This window comes from Plectropomus leopardus, chromosome 18 (genome assembly GCF_026936395.1).
Source record: "Plectropomus leopardus strain MGB_pleo_1.0 chromosome 18, ASM2693639v1, whole genome shotgun sequence".
NCBI lineage: Eukaryota > Metazoa > Chordata > Actinopteri > Perciformes > Serranidae > Plectropomus > Plectropomus leopardus.
The window spans coordinates 20,738,547-20,759,184 of record NC_142193.1 but is presented as its reverse complement, the minus strand read 5'-3'; the positions used below and the strand labels follow the sequence as shown (position 1 = coordinate 20,759,184).

General features: G+C 36.0%; 3 protein-coding genes across 4 annotated transcripts; 2 read left to right on the top strand and 1 right to left on the bottom strand.

The window, feature by feature from the left end:
• The first annotated feature begins 817 nt into the window (after nucleotides 1-817).
• LOC121957192 (hydroxyacylglutathione hydrolase, mitochondrial-like) lies at nucleotides 818-7,598 on the top strand. Of its 2 annotated transcripts, none has more exons than XM_042505720.2 (9): nucleotides 818-964; nucleotides 2,381-2,565; nucleotides 3,771-3,835; nucleotides 4,043-4,160; nucleotides 4,240-4,348; nucleotides 5,463-5,566; nucleotides 6,373-6,474; nucleotides 6,586-6,665; nucleotides 6,779-7,598. In XM_042505720.2, the coding sequence occupies exons 1-9, from the start codon at nucleotides 898-900 to the stop codon at nucleotides 6,876-6,878; spliced, it is 930 nt and encodes a 309-aa protein (XP_042361654.1). In that variant the 5' UTR covers nucleotides 818-897; the 3' UTR covers nucleotides 6,879-7,598. The 2 variants fall into 2 exon arrangements, with proteins under 2 accessions (XP_042361654.1, XP_087925235.1); XM_088069109.1 differs by lacking the exon at nucleotides 818-964 and adding an exon at nucleotides 1,052-1,145.
• A 1,027-nt stretch (nucleotides 7,599-8,625) lies between these two features.
• On the top strand, nucleotides 8,626-13,006 carry LOC121956987 (hydroxyacylglutathione hydrolase-like protein). The gene is made up of 9 exons (XM_042505446.2): nucleotides 8,626-8,774; nucleotides 9,034-9,175; nucleotides 9,678-9,742; nucleotides 9,822-9,939; nucleotides 10,063-10,171; nucleotides 10,428-10,531; nucleotides 11,037-11,138; nucleotides 11,394-11,473; nucleotides 12,085-13,006. The coding sequence occupies exons 2-9, from the start codon at nucleotides 9,071-9,073 to the stop codon at nucleotides 12,233-12,235; spliced, it is 834 nt and encodes a 277-aa protein (XP_042361380.1). The 5' UTR covers nucleotides 8,626-8,774; nucleotides 9,034-9,070; the 3' UTR covers nucleotides 12,236-13,006.
• A 41-nt stretch (nucleotides 13,007-13,047) lies between these two features.
• Nucleotides 13,048-18,901, bottom strand: ciao3 (cytosolic iron-sulfur assembly component 3). Its single transcript, XM_042505444.2, has 11 exons — nucleotides 18,763-18,901; nucleotides 16,920-17,015; nucleotides 16,682-16,825; nucleotides 16,436-16,565; nucleotides 16,191-16,325; nucleotides 15,157-15,275; nucleotides 14,908-15,037; nucleotides 14,756-14,828; nucleotides 14,532-14,669; nucleotides 14,105-14,262; nucleotides 13,048-13,711 (listed from the first exon to the last, which is right to left on the bottom strand). The coding sequence occupies exons 1-11, from the start codon at nucleotides 18,826-18,828 to the stop codon at nucleotides 13,470-13,472; spliced, it is 1,431 nt and encodes a 476-aa protein (XP_042361378.1). The 5' UTR covers nucleotides 18,829-18,901; the 3' UTR covers nucleotides 13,048-13,469.
• Nucleotides 18,902-20,638: the final 1,737 nt, after the last annotated feature.

Here is a 20,638-nt window from a genome sequence, read left to right as displayed (position 1 = left end):
TTACTTTTATTATGTATTTATTTATTTATCTAATAATTTTCAGGTTTTTTCCTAATCTTTGGGTTTCATTTCCTCTGAAGTTGCTCATTGCCTAAATTATGAAATTATAGTTGATGATTTGTGAATTAAGTCCAAGAGCAAATCAAAATCAGAGCTGTTTTATTGACATATTTGGGACGTTTAAATAAAATCTCTCAAGCATAACATATTGTATCTTTATAGATCCGCCATTAAAAACTATGTCTCTAACCAATTTATTATATATGCATATATATAATTTTATTTATTTTACGCATTATTATTATTATTATTATTATTATTATTATTATTATTATTATTATTATTATTATTATTATTATCATTATTATTATTCTCCGATCTACTCCTCCAGACTTGATTGGTGCAGGCTGGGAGGTTAAAGTTCAAGAGTAGGTGGACACGGAAGTAAACCAGAACCAAACTTTTCTGTTTCCATACTGTGCATATGACAATAAACACTTTGAATCTTGGATATTGAATCTAATTTTATTTTATTTTACGCATTATTATTATTATTATTATTATTATTATTATTATTATTATTATTATTATTATTACTGTTATTATTATATTATTATTGTTGTTATTATTATTACTGTTATTATTATTATTATTATTATTACTGTTATCATTATTATTGTTATTATTATTATTATTATTATTACTGTTATCATTATTATTGTTATTATTATTATTATTATTATTATTATTATTATTATTATTCTCCCGATCTACTCCCCCAGACTTGATTGGTGCAGCCTGGGAGGTTAAAGTTCAAGAGTAGGCGGACACGGAAGTAAACCAGAACCAAACTTTTCTGGTTTGCAGGACAGTGATAAGCGTTTATCTGCCGTTGTTATGTTATTCAGGTCTCTTGCAGGGAGTGCCTGCGCTCTACTTGGAGCTGCAACAGCCTTCAAATTTGGTAAGCTTGCAACCAAGCTCGCGTGCATGTAATTTAGCACGTTAGCTGGTGTATTTAGGTGAACGTTAACTAGTTACTGGTGGCTGACATGTTTTTATTTTGACGTGTCTTAAGACGAGAGCTGTCAGGTGAACACAGCTAGCCTGTCTTAGCAAACACCTTATTACGTAACCTCCTCACAGTAAGTCAGGTTTCATCGATGCCGTCGCGTGCTGGCTGATAAATAATGTATTTGTGTGTTTTTGTTTAAAGTTAGCATCGACGCTAACGTTGTTTACTTGATGGTGTCATGTCACAGACAGCTTACAGGCTGAAGACGTGTCCAGTGACTGCAGCATAATGGCATTCATATCCTGGTGTTTGTGGCTGCATAATGTAAATATTTATAGGGACAGGGCCCGTACAGATGAGTAATATGTGTACGTATGTTTAATTTACAGGAATATTTTAGCGATCCTCGTGGGGAAATTGTGGTTCGTTACAGTCGTCATGATGTCAAACATAGAGAAATATAGACCAAAACAGAAATGAAGCAATAATAAAAACATTTAGTACTAGTATGTGAATATTTAAACATTTTAGATATGTATAATGTGATGAGTGTGTGAAGTTTAGAAAATATGAAATATAAATACAGTAATAAAAACAAGTAGCGTCAGGATGTGAATATCTAAAAAAAATATATATGTGTGTGTGTATTTGCGTGTGTGTAAAACGTGCTGAGTGTATAAAGTGTATACTAAATCAAGTAGAAATACAGTAATAATAAACAATTAGCGATAGTATATGAATATTAACATTATGAATATGTAAAGTGTGCTGAGTGTGTAAAGTATGCAAAAAATAAAATAGAAATACAGTAATAATAAAAAACAATGATCACTAGGATTTTAATATTTAGAAATTATAAATATGTATTTGGCAACAATACATATAAGCTTAATAGTATTGTTAGTAGATTGTGAGCCTGTATTATAACTCTGAAACAAGACCATGTCTATCAATGTTGGTGTTAATTTATTGCAAGAAGCATATAGAAGCATCCTATAAATATATAAAATTGTTGTATATGTTGTTATATAATTGCATATATGGTATATGGTATAAAATTCATCATATAGATATTTTTTGATACATGTACATATAGTAGAAATTTTGCTATGGGTATTTCATATATGTTATTAACTCCATTATATCTCCATAAATACAGACGATGTTTGTATGTGATCACAATATATTGCATTATAAGTAACATATATGGCAACATCACTCTTGATATAGGGGCATATAGGTCATATATTACATTTTTGTATAGGTTTACATGTCTTTTTACAGGAATGAAATGAATTGTTTAAGACTAACAAAGAGTGTCGTCATGTCAGTGTGTCAAATATTGACTTGTGTTCTCTCTCAAAGCACCTGTGGAAGTCCAGGCCCAAGCAGCTGCCCTCCTTCACAGCGCCGTGAGGAAATCCTCTCTGGTGGAACAAGCAAACATGAGGGTTGAACTTCTTCCTGCACTCTCTGACAACTACATGTACCTCCTGATAGATGTGGACTCCAGAGAAGCAGCTATTGTTGACCCTGTGGAGCCAATAAAGGTCTGTGCATTATAGTATAGTATTTTTATTTGAGCATATCCATTCTATGCAACCCTGTTTTTATACAAATGCATTCGATTTTAAAGTCAATTTAACACCACCACTTTGTTATGGTACTGTATGCATGTGTGTTGTCCTCTCACCATAAAGATATATGTAGGACTGTCAATAATGTCCATTTTGGGGTAATGCAGCAAATTAAATGCTTGAGCGGTCAGAGTACTTAATCATATAATGAAAGCAAAATGATATACAAGTTTAAAATCACAAAAACAATGTTTCCAAATATCATTCCTGTTAATGTATTTGCAACCCGTCCACAGATATAATTTGGATGTTATCACTGTGTAAACACTATGGCAACATTTCCAAAGGTTGGCAAATTTCTATTGTCTCACAGTATGTAATGTACCGTCATTTGATGCAAGGGCAACAGCTCTGGTCCCAAAGAACCTAAAGGCTAATACCTTTTATAATTTGGTGGTCAGCTACTGCATTAACAAATATTAACAAAAGGAAGTAGAAAAGAACCCATATATGTTTATGTTGTCAAGTTTGAAACAGTATATAGATTAAACTAACCAATATTATATAAAGAAGTTAAAATTTCCTCCACATTGACCAGCTTTCACATCAACATGTCTCAAGCTGTTACTGCATTATTCCAATAACGATAATATTATAACAGTCAAAAAGGGCATGTTTTGCATAAAAAGTACTTTTATTTTTTATGTGTTTAATACACTTTGCTATTGGTATCTCTGTGCTTGTACTTTGGTAAGTTTTTGAATGCAGTATTGCAAATAAAAGCACTGCAAAACTACTTATATTTAAGCCTACGTTCAACAAAATTATATTACTGCATTTAGGGCTACAGCTGATGATTATTTTCAGTTTACTCTCTCTATATTTTTTTGATTAATGTTTAAGCTGTAAAATATAAAAAAAATATAGTGCAAAATAGCCATCAGACATTTCCTCAGCAAAATTGAAATTCATCCTAAAACCAACAAATACTCAACTTTAATGATATAAATCAGAAAAAAACACATATGAGAAACTGGAACGTGCAAACATTCTGCGATTTTGCTTAACAAATATTTTGAAAATTATCAAAATCGTGTTTGATTAGTTTTCCCACACCTTAAATAATTGACTCACATTTTAGGCGCTACTTCAGTTCAGCTCGTTTGTGCTTTTAACAGGTTGTGGAGGCCGTCAAAAAACATGGCGTAAAACTGACAACAATTATGACCACTCATCACCACTGGTAAGATACATGTTAAATAATGTTTAAATATACACATAGTTTTACACTGGATACTGTTTGCTTACCTTATTCACGAGAGCATTCGGAAAACTTTAAAGATGAGCGGCCAACAATGTTAGTATGATGAGAGACAATATTGTACCCGCATGAAACTACTACTTTTTTTTTTAGAGTAGTAACACCACACTGATAGTACTCTCTCCTCAGGGATCATGCCGGTGGAAATAAGAAGATGGTGAAGTTAATTCCAGGACTGAGGGTCTACGGAGGAGACGACAGAATTGATGGTCTTACAAAGAAAGTTTCTCACTCCAACAGTTTCAAAGTAAGACTATATAACTGTCTGTGCTACAATCCAAATATCAAGCGACTGATGTTTGCTCACAGGTGTCACTGTGTCTCAGGTTGGATCACTTGATGTCAAATGCCTGTTCACACCGTGTCACACAACTGGTCACATTTGCTATTATGTGACGAAACAAAACAGCACCGAGCCGCCTGCTGTTTTCACAGGTAACCTGATCAGATCAGATGAACTGCACAAATTAACCTTCATGCACAAATCTGCACAGCTCCCTCATTTTAAAACAAAGGTATTATTTAATAGTATTTTTCACTCATATTGTAATTTTTCTATTCTATATTTACGGTTCTTTAATTTTGCAGTAATTGCTTTTGCTTTTATTTTTCAGGAATATGTGTCTTGTATGCATCAAACAACAAAGCATATTCCCTTTATGTAAAACCTACTTAATAAACCTTATTTTAATTTTTTTTTTACTATTTTATTGACCTTTTTTTACAGAAATAATGCCAGATTTGGTCAACAAATCATATGACTCCTATGTAATAATAATAATTATAATGATAATTAATAATCAGTGCAGGTGTAAATTTTTCGTTACTATCTTTGTAATGATAGTAGGGCTGTATTACATGATGCATACATTTGTTATTAGGTGTTATTATGTGCTGCTTTTGTTTGTTAACCTGTGTTTCAATGTCCTGATATTTATATTTATTGTGATTTGACAAGCAGTTATTGATCAGTGTATACCTGCAAGTTGTCTCGAAAATAAACATAAACAAGTGGTCAAAAAAAAAATAATAATGATAATAAATCATGCTCATCAGTTAAATATATATATAAATAAAGATAAATACATAAATTAAAAAAAAGTACAATCTAATCTAATTTGCAAGCAGCTAATTAGATCTCAAAAACATAAAGAGTGTGTACACGAGAACTACAGTATTTACTTGGTGTGAGCTTCACTGCAAGACCTGTCCTTATTAGCGATGTCCTCCAGGTAGTCTCCCCACTCGACGACATATTTCTCAGTCCTGTTCGTAGAACTGAAACAGATTTGTTTGTATTTTGTACTTTTTGCATATAATGAACCGTTCCTGAAAAGAGGGCTCACCTGGTTTCCTCCAGATTCTCATTATAATTTGCTTTTCCATCATTACACTGATTTGAATGAAGTCTGTGGCTGCGCAGTGAGATGTCCCTTATTCTAAATTTGGTTTAATTTGTCAAGCTTGACAGATAAGTATTAATGCAACCTTTATGACAAGTCAGCACTCTGTCATGTGTGACCTTTAATGACCTTTTTTTGCCATGCAGGGGACACGCTGTTTATGTCCGGTTGTGGTAAATTCTTCGAGGGTACGGCTGAGCAGATGTACAAAGCCTTGATAGAAATTCTGGGTCGCCTGCCTCCTGAAACGGTAAATATATATGTATTCCATCTGTAATGTGCAGGGTTTCCACAGGCCTTTGAAATCTTTAAAAAAATTGTGTATGTATGCGAAAAAATCAAGGCCTTAAAAGTTTTTAAAAATAGGCATAAAAAGTGCTTGATTTTTATGTATTTGATACAAAAATAGTAGTTCTTATGATATTGTCTGCGATGAGATTCAGTGAAGAGAAACAGAGTTCCCACGGTCATGGAAAAGTCATGGGATTTCAAAATCACATTTTTCAGGTGTGGAAAGGTAATAAGTAAAAATCATTGAAAGTTTTGGGAAGGTCTTGAAATGTTGTTCTTCCCTTGGTAACCCTCCACATACTGCATCATAAAGGCAAATTTATTTTTTGCAGCTGTTAATAAGTAGATGTGTGACAACATTTTGTTTAACCGTCAGGTCCGTTTCTTTGTCTGTCTCTCCCTCCATGTATGCCAGCAGCTTTGAAACTGACGTTTGAAAAACCGCAGAGCAAGTAGGGCAAGAATTTTTTTTAAAAATTATTATTATTGGTACTTGTAAAGTCATGAAGAAGTTTTGAAATTTTGTATGTGAGAACCGTGGATTGTGAGCGTCTGTAAAGCCTGCTACTTCTTATTATAAACATTCTCAGCATTATAACAGTAATTAACCTTTATCTGCGTCACAAACTATGCTGTTTTGTGGGAATTGGGCCTGGAAAGTCCTTGAAAAGTCCTTGAATTTGATGTTGAATAAGCTGTGGGAATCCTGTGTTAGTGCTAACTGTAATATTGAATGACTAACTGTGGTGTGTTTTGTGTTTGAAGCGTGTTTACTGCGGTCACGAGTACACTGTCAGCAATCTGAAATTTGCACGTCATGTGGAACCAGACAATGAGGTCATTCAGAAGAAGCTGGCATGGGCAAAGGTATTTGACTTTGATGCATCACATCCAAGAAATCATTGCCTAAACAAGATGATCATTAAACTGCTGAAACTGCTGAAAAATAAAAACAACTCTGCTTCTGTGTTTCTGTAGGAGAAATGCAGCAATGGAGAACCCACCATCCCGTCCACTTTGGCAGATGAATTCACATTTAACCCCTTTATGAGAGTAAAGTATGTAGAGCATATTTTTATACTAAGTAACGATATTTTATTTTCTTACAACACGTGTGTCTGTGTAGGATGTTTTGAGTTAATTACAGTGTTTATATGTTTGATTAATTCAGGGAGAAGTCCGTGCAGGACCACGTAAAGCAGACAAACCCGATTGAAACTATGAGAAGTCTTCGGAAAGAAAAAGATAGCTTCCGGGTGCCCAAGGAGTGATGGCCTGATCACTCAGGCTGACTGTCTCTTAACAACAACAACAACAACAACAACAACAACAACAACAACAACAACAACAGCAACAACAACATAGTGTACTACAGAAAATGTCTGCAATTCAACTTTAAAGCAAGGAGCTCTACTTCATTCACTCTCAGTCAACACACACTTTTTAATTACCATATTCAGCCCTAATATGGCTATAAACTTGTTTTAGGTGTATCTGCTTTGTTTGGATGATTCGGGTGTGATAAGTTTAAGGAATATATGGCCATAAATTGAATGCTTTATATGAGAAATATGTTTTTTCATCTGTAAATCTGAGTTTTAGAGTCTATTTAGTGTTACGTTGTAAAATATCAGTGTACAAATATGAACTTCAGCAGGACAGGGAGCCGCCTGAGGGACAAATGTTAGTGTAAAATTTCTGTAAATTGATAAAATAATTTCTTTGTCCGAAAAGATTTATATCTGTTTCCCCGTGGCATTTCTTTTCATTTTGCTTAGGAGCTAGTGTTTGTTTGGTTATTATGTAAAATTCAGCGCATGCTTTTAATTTCTTCCATTATTCAAAAGCGTTCTGTGAGTAAAGCATCGTCTACTCATTGATGTGTCAGCATTAAATGGTACATACACTGAATGCACATTGCATGTTAACTAAAATCTCAGAATATTGTATGTTGCTTTTTGGAAAAAGGCAATAAAACACAGTTCATTTGAGACAGTAGAAATAAAAGACTGTCATTCAAAATGTACTTTAAAGGTGCTCATTATGCAAAATGGCCCAACTGTTATTTTATCATATATATCATATTGTGATATCATATAGAGAATAAACACGCAGTCTCTACCGTACATCACAGGAAATGGTGAGGTAGGTGCACTGCAAGGTAGATGGGTAAGTTAGTGAAAAGCAGGTGGCTGCTCTCTTCTTATTGTATATATTACAATGGCTTTATCTGCTGATAGGTGGGTGCAGTTAAATCTATATAAGTACATTACATGACACATGATGATGTATGCTGTGTATAAAAGTCAGTGTCTACAAAATAAGATTTTTAACTAAAGGTGTCAAAAGTATAGTGAAGTAAGGTAAAAAAATTTTTTTTAAAAAATTCTGATGTGAGGTATAAGTAGCCTAGAAAGATGATATATTCAAGTAGAGTACCTCAGAATTGTACTTAAGTACTATGAGTTCTTGAGTAATTTAGAATTGTAATAAATAATGACTAGATAATGTTTCATTCCATAGTATTTTACATCCAGATATATTTTTATCATTTTGAAATTATTTTTTGTAATAAAAAGTGTGACATTTAAGCAAATCTACACACACACACACACACACACACACACACACACAAACAAACACAAACACATACACACACATATATAAACATAATAAAATAATTGCAAAGTAATTTATGACCTTAATTTATTTGGTGCAAAACGGAGAGGCACTTCAGATATTGACCATATTTTGTTTTTATTTTAAATAAGATTTAGAATTATGTATGTATATGTGTGTGTGTGTGTGAGAGAGAGAGAGAGAGAGAGAGAGAGAAAGAGAGAGAGAAAGAGAGAGTATAAATAAATAAATACAGTTTTTGCATTTAAAATAAATACAAAATATGGCCACTGTAAAGTTGGATTTCCCTCCCCTAAGCCAAATTAAAAAACATAACTCCTTACCAAGTGCTTAAAATATCTGATGACCACAGCCTGATACTCATTGTTGAATGTTTCCGGCTCGATTAAAATGTCTTGGATTTGACATGTTTGGCTCGATGATGTCGCGATAACTCCGAGTCTGAATGCAGCGATGTAAATAATAATTTTTAGAGCATCACAAGCGGACAACGATTAAACACCCTCATCGGAAACAGCTAAGCGAAGGTAAATACGTTGTTATTGACGTGTGTAGATCATTCAAATCGTCAATCATGTTCGAGCTGTGTAAAATATTCAGTTTAATGACACATCAGCCGAATCAGAGCGAGTTTTAACGCCGGCGCTGCTGACAGAGGAGTTACACTATCATGCTTTTAATAGCTAACTTAATGCTTAACAGTGTCAGTGATAATTAATATGGAGTGCACGTGATAGCTGGGTGATATTAGTAGCCTAATGTTGAGTAATCAAACTCTTCCTGAAGTGTCGCGCGCGGTGCTGCGCATGCGTTTGAGGGTGCCATGAAGGTAAAGGTGATCTCCATCCTGGAGGACAACTACATGTACCTGGTGATTGAGGAGCAGAGTAAACAGGCCATAGCTGTGGACCCTGCTGTCCCACACCGGGTGAGACACGTGGTGCACATTATTATTGTAATATCAGTTTTTTTTTTTTTTGTCTGTTTGCATAAATTTAAAACAAAAAACCCCCAAACTATTTTATTTTATATTGCTTTAAGTTACTTAATTTGTTTTTATTGATTAGTGTTTATCTTTAGTGCATCCTCTGATGTATCTCTCACCTCCTTCTCCCCTACAATAGTGAGAAAGGATTGTTTATATATATATATATATATATATATACCTTGGAACTGTTATACTAAACTCTACTGTAATACTGTAAGCCTAATATTAAGACAGAATAGGAGAAAACCACAGTAATTGTACATACTAACAATAAATTAAATGTTAGGTTAGTTTGATTATCGACTACTCTTTGGTGTATTTGTGAATAATCAATTAAAATACAATTGTTTATTATTATCTTGTCAATTAAGCAACAGTTACATACATACGTGAATTGTTGCTAACAGAAATAAATTTTTTTCTTTTTTTTTTTTTTTTAAAGTTGCTAGAAATAGTGAAGAGGGAGGGCTTGTCTCTGACAGCCATCCTCACCACGCATCATCACTGGTAAGACTGTTAAATCAGAAACATCAGAACACCCGAACAAATCACAAGTTAATTAATTAACCCATTTTTAACTGATCAGGGACCATGCTCGGGGGAACGAGGCTCTGCTAAAGGAGGTTCCTGGGCTGAGGGTGTATGGGGGAGACGATCGGATCGGAGGTCTGACAGACAAAGTCACCGACGCACAGGAACTCAAGGTACCCACAAGCAACGGTCAAATGTCTCCAGATATGATCTCAACATAAATTCACAAAAATACAGTTTTTCTTGTTTTGCCTCTGCCTTGTTGTCTTTTGATATTGTGTTTTCTCCATTTGCAGTTTAACTCCATCAATGTGAGGTGCCTATTTACTCCCTGCCATACCTCTGGTCACATGTGCTACTTTGTTTGGGAGGATGAGTGCACTGACGCCCCCGCTGTGTTCACAGGTCTTTGTCTGTAAACATAAAGAGCTGGTGAACCAGTTGAAATCTGAGAAGTTCATTTTTGCTCACTATTTACAGATCACTCACTGTGTGACAGCAAAAATGCACTGTCGCTTCACGTGGCTAAATGACTTCATATTGAGTGGCTAGAGATATGAATCCTTGTCGAGCAGCACATTGTTCATTGTTGTTGTCGTGCGGAATGACAGGGACTGACGGCCGCCCTTTGCCTCCACTTGTCCTATTTTTTGGTTGTCAGGGGATACGTTGTTTATCGGTGGATGCGGTCGTTTTTTGGAGGGTACAGCAGAGCAGATGCACCACAATCTCACACAGGTGCTCGGCTCCCTACCCCAAGACACGGTTAGTATGAATAAAAGATATTTGTCCTGACTATGTGCAGCCCTGAAGGGGTTAACGACAGCTAACATGACCTCAGATAAGAGCTGGTGTAAGACTGAGTCACAACGATGAGTAAACACACGTACAATGAGGGGATTGAGTGCAGTTTGGCTCTCTTTTCTGCATTCGTAGTACAAAAGGTCTCAAAAATAGCACAAAGCCTAAACTCTACGGCCATGTGTGTGAGTTTAAATCAACAGAACACTGGCACTTACAGATAAATGTACTTGTGAGCAAAACAAAAATAATCATGTTTCAGCTCAGAGTCATCACCAGCATTTTTATTTTGCTCACATTAAGTTGGTAAATTTATCTGAGTGCCTGTGTTGTTTGTCTGGGTCCTTGCCATTACCATGAACCCAATACATTGTCTAATATTTGCAGCTGTGCATGCTGCTTTTCTTGATCATATGTGTGTGAGTTTTCCAGGATTCCTGACTTTAAATCATGCTTTGTTTATCTGTAGAAGGTATTCTGTGGACACGAGTACACCATTAAGAACTTGAAGTTTGCCATGCTGGTGGAGCCAGAGAATGAAAAGGTTAAAGAGATGCTGAGCTGGGCCCGGGTGAGTAATACAATTAAAAAATGCTTAAAAAAATAAAGAAGATATTTTCTGTGTTTGATATTGTAAACAAAAGACCAAACCCAAGCAGCAACCTCCAAGTGCCAAAAACTGCAGTTCCTAGTAATATAAGCTATCTCAGGCATGTCTACACAACTAGTGGATAAATAACTAATTGTTTTGGTCTTATCATTTTAATACAGACATGTTTATTGATATTTAAATTCCTGCATTGTCTAACATTCTTTGTGCCTGCAGGCTAGAGATGATGATGACAAACCCACAGTGCCATCCACCCTGATGGAGGAGTTTGAGTACAACCCTTTTCTTCGCCTCTCGTGAGTTTGAATATTTATATTCAGCAGCGTTGATCAAATATAAACCAAGATTCTGTCACTGAGTTGCATATTATCACATTTCTCACCTCAAATGTTTTCAGAAACACATTTTAGCTATCTGTTGTACTAATATTTATTTCGTTTGTTATAAACCGTCCACCATATTGTTTCCTGTGTCAAAACGGACAAGCTCGCCTTACATCGACCACCAGTGAGAACGTTTATTGGTTCGGTGTGGTGCAGTGCATTCTGGTAGTTGTAGGCCCTTTATGTCTGTTTTCTCTGATCATGAGGCACTAATGTCAAAAGTATTTGCATTTTCCTACCTAGGCAGCCCAGTTTTATGAAAATCTTTCCAGCAGTGAAATACTACTTCCACTGAGACAATTCTGTTTTGACATGGACGTACTTTGACTATGCACTTATTTGCTGCTTCTTGTAACATTATCAGTACACAACATATATAAAGTTTGCCACTGTTTTAATGACGAATCACTGTGTATCAGCATGATATAAACTCATTTGAATCATTAGTCTACTTGACAGATTGGTGAATACGTTTCCAGTTTTAGTTGTTAACATTTCTTTGTATTCCTAATTCTTTACTTTAGGGAGGAGGGAGTACAAAAGTTCACGGGGAAGACGGACCCCATAGAGGTGCTGAGGGTCCTCCGGAAGGAAAAAGACAAGTTTAAGAAGCCCAAGGAAAGACTTCCTCCTCAAGTCATGTTGGCTCTGGAGTGGGGGCTCCTCAGACCCTGAGATCCAGTTTCAGAGATCAGAACATGTGACATCCTCACCTATCAAGGAGGAACAGTGAAACACCTGAATGCAGCAACACACAAGACTGTAGGGTCTTGTGTGTTCCTTTAACCTTGAATTTAACCAATTTATTCTGTTGCGAACCTGTTCGACCCCTGTGTGTGTTAATGAAACAATGTCTGCACAGAGGTCAGTTTAAAGCTGCTTTCAACTATTATCTCTAAAAGCTAAATGAATTTAAGGGCTGATCTCTCAGTCTGTTATGCACAAACAAACTGCACCTGGTAATGTCTGCTAATACCAATTTCCATTACAAAAAAAGAGATTTTAAGGTGATTTTTGTGTATTTATTGCTTTAAAAACAGTTCTGGGGGGGGGAAATAACCTTTCTTTTAGTCTTATTTGTACAAGAAAGTTTCTAATTTCTTTATTTTTCACTAATTTCAGTTCAGACATACTGTTTATAAATTGCACAGGCACTCTCTTGCGTACTGTTGCAGTTGGACGCCACACAGTTAACTTACTGTAAAATACAATTTAAGTAAATTTGTGTATAATTTTGATTCACTGTACGTTACACACAGTATTTTGAAACATGAGTCTGACATGTTGCACTCATAAATTGTACAAGACTAGAAAAAAACCTGCAGTGTACAACATTATGAATGTAAATTGCTGCTTTTAATCCCAAAGTGAGTAAAACCTCACTTTGTGAGAGCGTATAATTGTACAGCAAAGTCAGGTTATTCAATAAAAGAGTCTGAACCACTACTCTGTTGGACATCTTTAAAAAAAAATACAAAACAAATGGCTACAATTAAATAAAATCTTTATTTTTCAATATATAACCATAAGGTTAAATAAACAAGGAATGATTATATTTTGCTTTGTGTTCAGTTGGCTTACATTTTCAAAGTGTAACAGGTCCCACACAAATGATTCCCAACTGAAAGGACAGTCAGCGGTGTAGGTGCAAATGATGAGAGCATTTGGCTCATCATTGTGTCTATTATCTCTGCTCTCAGTCTTCCACTTTCTCAGGCACACAACTTTTCCACAAAGAATCAGGTAGTTTAAAGGGTTATTGGCACACTGCATACCAGCTTATATTAAACTTTTCACATAACCCTTCTCTTTAAAGAGAGACAGAAATAGTCACATGTATTCGGACGGTTCTGTTGTCAGTGCTTGCTGAAAATTTCTCTGCTAATCACGGACCGTGCAAAAGCTGTTTTCACCACTTCATAGTGAGCCCGTTTGTCATCTTCTCCACAGCGTGGTACTGTGTGTGCAGCAGCTCTTTGGCTCTCTTCTCCCCGATGCTCTGGAGCCAGGACTGGTACAGCTCGGCCACGCGGGCGTCATCTTCCGGCGAGAGGGACTGCTCCGCCTTATAGAGCTCGTCGACCTTCTGGAGAAGCTCCTTCGGGTTCTGACCAGGTTTGGGCTTCACCTGTCCGCCGCCGTTTAGACAGCCTGAAGAATAACGAGAGGTAAGTGGACACATGCTGGGTTTTTCACTTTGATTTTCTTGCAAATGTCAAATTAGTATACCAGTGCTGGTGGGACGATTGTGCAGGTTGCAGTTATCCATTTTAGTTATCCACTGGAAAAGCTGCTGTTTTTGGGCTCCGACTGGGAACCAACTTTTTGAGTCCGAATTAATTCATTTTGGCTTGAAATGCTCTGGAAGATTCCAATTTATCCAGAACTGAACCCGTCTATGTTGGTGTAAAAGTGAGGCCAGTTTTAGTAAAAACGTGGTGGTAGTAAACACTTTCTGACGTGTCAAATATGTGCTGTACCAATGGAGCCCAAGTGTCCTGGCGGACATAAAAGAAAAGTTTACCTCCTCGTATTTCACTTTACCTGATGGGCAGGCCATAACTTCTACAAAGTGGTAAGGCGACTTTCCTCTCTTGAGTTTCTGCACCAGGTTTTGGATGTTGCGGAAGCCGTATGTGAATGCGAAGCACAATAGGACTTTCCCATCTTTCTCTAGAGAGACTTCCTGGAAGTCTTTATTCCTGTGGCAGAGGGGTTGAAATGGGAAAACAGCGGCAGTAGGCTTCAGCATTTGGCATTTAAAGCTTCTAACACAAAATCAGTGAGCTAGAATCCTGGTTAAGTGACATTATAATTAAACATAATCTTCACGGAAAGCTATTCTGGGATAATTGAACTGGAGCAGTTCTTCATCCATACTGAATTCAAGCTTTGTTGTTCCAGGTATAATGAGGCTCCACAAATTACCACGAAGCAGTGACGCTTCTTAAAGCTGCTGAGACAGACTCACCTGAGGGTTTTGTAGGTGAGCTCCTTCACCTCCTCTCCGTACAGCTCCTTGGCAGCATAGGTGAAGACATGATGGAGGTAACCCCCTGACCCGCTGCCTGCATGACTCAGGTACTCACCCCCACTCACACTGCTGAACCTGGATTAATATGTAGTGCGTGAGTTCATGTATTCTTCTGAAAATGCTTTCTATGGCTAACAAAAACAAAATGCTACACAACTTACATCGTGTCTGGGGGTACAGGTTCCACGTCGTTAAGAGACACATTTTTCTCCTCAAGCATTTTCTGGACTTCTCCTATACGATCGTGAGAAAAGTGTAAAAGACAAGATACTCCAAAGTCATACAAAGAGTATAAAAAGAGCAGTTACTGTACCGGATGTGATGACACAATCTACTTCTCGAGTCTCAGCTTTATCCAGGTAGAAGTCTGACCTCGAGGCCTCAAGTTTCTTGTCAAAGCACGGCATTACTGCCACATGGTAGATCTGGTGTGGACTTAGCCCCTAACAACACACACGCACACACACACACACACACCCACACAGCTCAGTGGAAATTCGTTATTCTATAAAAGACATAATAAAAAGTGAAGCCAATGTCTGATGTGCAGGTGTAACTGTACCTCTTGTTCAGCAAAATATCCTTTAACCAGAGAGCCCATCATCGCCTGGGGTGAGCGAGTGGTACTAATGTATGGAAGAATGAACTCTCCGTGGGTCTTCTCTGCATAGCAAATCCAGCCTGAGCGAGACACACACAGAGACAGACACAGAGACAGACACATGAGCAATAGGAGATGTCTTTGTGCAAATACTGATATCAGAAATGTAAGTATTATTACACTATAGTGACTGATGTTGCTGTTATGTGGTCCAACACCAATTTGGTTCCTCCTTTAACACAGCTACCTACAATTTAATGATGTTTTATGAACTTAAACATTATATTAATCCATTGAGTTTTATATTGCGAGAATTTAAGTATATGAAAATAGTTTGGCTGCCGTATAAAATTTGCACCCGGGTGAGAATAGTCACACGGCAGTTTTTTCTACACCATACCTATATTGCATTATTTTAGATCACACTATGTGCTGTGATTAGCTATAACGTTGTTGACGTGTCAAGGTAGGAGATAGTTCAAGTTAGGGAAAAGAGGCCATTGTAAGGCCAATACCAGCCAATCTTGGACATTCTCTGACAATGAATTGGTAAAATTACCAAAAAATAAAAATAAAACAAATCACATGTAAAGCAAGAAAGTCAGGAGACACAGTACAAAGAGCAACACAGTCTGTCGCATGAGAAAGACATGGTGGATAAACGGGTCAAGCAAAGAAATTAGATACAGGACACTCGTTTTTGAGCCCTATATAAGTCAACATTAGCGTATTTTATTATTATTATTGTTGTTGTTGTTTTTATTATATACACCCAGGTGTAAACAGATACATTGGGTTTTCCATCACAGCTGCAAATACCATTATTGGCTCCAGATACTTGGGTGTAAAAATCTGCCTAAAAAAACCAAACACCTAAAGCTTGGACAGTGGAGAGCTGACAAGAAATGAAAGAGACAAAATGAGGATGATGCACAACAAAGTCCAGCATGGCAGGACGCTCCAGTATTAAGCAACCTGGCTTTTTAGTGGAATACCTGGACAGGCTGATGTCAGCATGGGAAGACCCTTGCTGTCCTGCTCCCTCCTCTGGAAACGTTCCACGAACTCTCTCTGGCTCTCCAGCAGGCTGAAGGTCCGACTAAAGCTTGTTTCAAACACATGATGAACCCCTGCAATAACGATAATTATCTTCAGAAGTGACTAAATCGACCTCTCATTTTTAATTCCTGTTTTACTTTGAGTTTTGTGACTTAAATAGACCAGAAAAAAGTGATCTTACCAAGGCTTTTGAAGAAAGCTGTAAGCCTCCTGCCTGCCTCACTGCTGCTGAGGTCAAAGTGAGCTGCCAGAGACGCTCTGGACTGTGGAGACACCGACACCACCACCACCTTCTGCTCGGCCCCGCTGACCTGTGAAGTTCAAATGACACACAAATCACATTCAAAAGGCTGACAGAAGCAACATAGTCAAACACACACACACACACACACGACATAAACATTCAAACACATCCAACCTTCTCTACCTTGTTGTTGTGCAGCACTTTAAAGAGCTCCTCGTGGCTCTGCTGTGTGATGAGGACGCTCTCCGCTGAGGTGATGCAGCCACTGCACGCCAAACAGTCGTTCAGGGAGATCTTTGCTTTCTCCAGCTTCTGCTTCCCACCATCCTGAAAACACAAGGAGAATGAATTCAAGGTAAACGGCGGTGCAATACTTCAGTTTTACTGCAGATGCAGGTTTTGATTAAGGCTCGACACCCACCTGGTTAACTTGGACGTAACTGCCATCATCTTCTATTTGAATTTTGGCCACAGATTTACCTTGTTTCTTCTCGATTTTCACAGGTTTGACACATCCCTGCAAAACAAAAACCAGACATGCGCAACTATAAAATGCTTGTGTTCAATGCGTGTTTTTTTTTAAATGAATTTTATGAACAACAAAAGCACAGCGATTTATAACAACCTTAAAGAACACAGAAAGAGAATAAATACTTATTGACAAGCAGTCAACGCTGGAGATTTAGACAGACTAATATTTTCAGACAGACTCAACTTCAAAGGTTTTCATCAGGAAAGGCATAACAACAAGGACTCCTTTTATATATTTATTAACTATTTAACAAGGCATGCTGCTAGAGGTTGTTTTATTTTACCAAAGTCCAAAAACACACAAGTTCAACATACTGTAATATACAGAGCAATGCAAGAATGAAATTCACTTCCAAATCATTTTACACAACAAAATAATATATTTGTTTAAAAAAAATGCTAAAAGAGCATTACTTAAGAAGGAACTTAACTAATATGTGAATATTTTTTTATGTGTGAACGTTTCCTGGGCATTCTACTGTAGGTCAGATTATGATATTTGTCTGTTAGATCATGATGGATTCAGTCAGAGCTGGTCTATTATTGTTTCATGAACAGTAGATTTGTATTTTATGTGTATTGTGTTGTGTTTTGTATGAATGTATTTTTTTTGTATTGTCACCACTCAATTGTTATATCAGGAGGAATAGCTGCTGCAATGCAAAAGCAAATGGTGATCTTAACCATTTGAAGCCTGTAGTGACATCACGTCTCTTATGGAGATACTTTAAGTATTTACACCTTTGAACCCTGAGAAAATTGGTGCAAATTCTTTCAAAGACAGGGGGGGAAAAGGCAATGAGCAACTGGGTAAAAAATGTTTCATAAATTGAAAGAAATTAGTGGATTTGGAAAATGTTTTTTTTAAGCTTGGGAAAACAGTCTGGGGGAAAAGCTATTTTTAAAGCATAATTACACATTTATTACGTTACAGAATTATTATAGATTTTTAAGCACGTTTTTCAGGTAATTTTGTTGTTTGTTTTCTAACTTTCTTTCTCGTTTTTTTAATTTTAATGTATTTTTTTTTAATTGTTTCAAGTATTTTTCTTGTACTTTTACTAATTTCTCCTTTCAGTTTGTTCAAGTTTCAAATAGTTAATACTAAAAACAAAACAGTAGATTAACTTCTTTTTTCTTCCACAACACCGCAGGAAATTCAAATCCTTCGTAACAGGTAAGAAATGATAAAAAAGTTAAATCATCAGGGCCACACTATTCTGGTGATACAGAAAATAATATAAACTGTCAAAATACCAGGTCTACAGTTATTGAGAACTTTCAATTTGACAATTTGGACAACAACTCAAGCTGCAGTACCGTATTGTTTAGTGAGAGAAAGTATAACTTATCAAAATGCCTTTCTACTAAAACCGAGTTATTACCCAACATTACTGCACTGTACTTACATCATTGCTAACGTTAGCAACAAGCTAACTGCTTAACACGCATTTAATAATTTTATCCTTAGCGGGTTTTTATATCAACAACAGTTAAACCGGTATATAAACACTGCATTTTCATAAGTTTTTGTCCGGCAGAATTCATGTTAATATGGTATCTTTGACTTGTTATCTCACACAGCAGCACTGACGAGGGCAGCTTACGGTTATAAAACATGCTAGCTATTTCAGTTAAGTTTTCGCTGCTTTTTATATGGGAAGAAAAACATTAGATTTAACAGTGTGTTAGTGTAAAGCTGGTGTTATATCATGTAATGATTGTTATGTTACCTGAGAGGGGGTGATAAAGTCATCGAGGTCTGTGAGCTGCAGCACACCGCTAAACTGAGAAGCCATATTCACCACTGCCGTAAAGTGTTTGTTGTTGTTTGGTTTTGTGTCGCGAATAGCTGCTTCAGCAGAAACCTCACTGTCAACCACATTTTCCTACATATTACTGTATCATCTCTGTCTGTGTATTATATGTTTCTAACGTGCTGTTAGCTTATAAGAAGAGAAATCTTTACAATCCTAGTTTACAATCCTGAAATGCCACAGCAATAAACAGGAATTGCAGGTACAACTTTATGTTTTAAAGGTAAAACAGAACAAAAAATATTTCCACAGCTTATTCTTGATTACACCGTCCTCACCAAACCATTGCTCTTTCTTTCTGACTTTATGTCTAAAAGATTAAACTGAAAAAAAAACCATATTTACAGCTTTATTTGACAACACCATATTTGCCCAATCATTGATCTTGCTTTATAACTTTATGTCCATAAGATTAAACAAGACTAAATTAAACAAAAAAACATATTCATAGCTCTATGCAGCTACACCCCCACATCCTATTTTCTTTTTTCAAGCTGTTATTAGTTTTGCATTTTATGTCAACAGTAAACAGTATCCTTTTTTGCACGTTTATTCGTTCTTTACTTTTATTTTATATTTAATTAAAATTGCAGCAAGAAAGGAGTGCACAATAATTTCATTGTTTCAGTGCAGCTTATTGTCTCTCGATTAAAGTAACCCTGCAAGACAGTTATGGACAATAATTAATTTTATTCCTAAGAAGAGTGATCATGTATTGATAGACTTGTGTCTCTTTCAAGCCAAGAGAGCAATAGCTATAGGATGGAAAGATGTGAACAAACTGGATATGAAGCAATATATTAAGGACTTAAGTTGCTATGGAAAAAATGACATACATTACGAAAGGAAAACTGGCAGTTTTTGAGAATATCTGGGAGAGCTTCATTGACTTTTTGAAACAAAATGTTGGTTATGATCAGGGCAATTGAAAAAAAAATAATGTTGTAGCTCATGTTTTTCTTTTGTTTGTTTCTTCTTTATTTCCATGTAATATCTGTTGAAAAATTGGAAAAAATAAAAAAAACCCAAACAAACAAAAAAGTATATATATAAAAAAAAAAATATATATATATATATTAATACACACACACACAAACACATATATATACACATATATAGTAATCAGATAGGCCTGTTTATCATATATGTAAATAGGCTAGATAAAGAGATTAGTTGACGTCATATGAATAAATAAATAATATTTAATATACATTTATTATACACACACATATATTCTGTTTTACGCACACACACACACACACACACACACACACACACACACACATATATATTTCACACACGATTAATAGCCAAATATAGACCATAACATGTTTATTGTTTTCTCCATTTTTATTCGTTTTTTCCCTCTACTTATTCCATGCATGGCTCAAGCATGTTTACAAAAAACAAACATAACACCCCCCCAAAAACCCCAAAAGACAAAACATAGGATATATTCATATATACATATATACATAGTCCACTTTGGAGTCCACTTACATTTATGAATGTAACATGTCCCATAAAAGTAAATAAATTCAAAATATTGTTTTTCCTACTATTAAGTCAGTTTTTATCACACAAAAATACGTCTTTTTTTCTACTTGAACCTCTGATCTAGTTACTGTTTTAAAGAAATGTTCTATTTCCATCTAAATTAATTTTACGTGCGGGCATTCATAAAATAAATGACAAATACTTTCAGTGTTTTCTCCTCTCTGTCGATGAAAGGAGGGAAAAGACACATGCGCACATGCGCACGCCCTTTTGTTGTTATGACTACGAGGTCGTA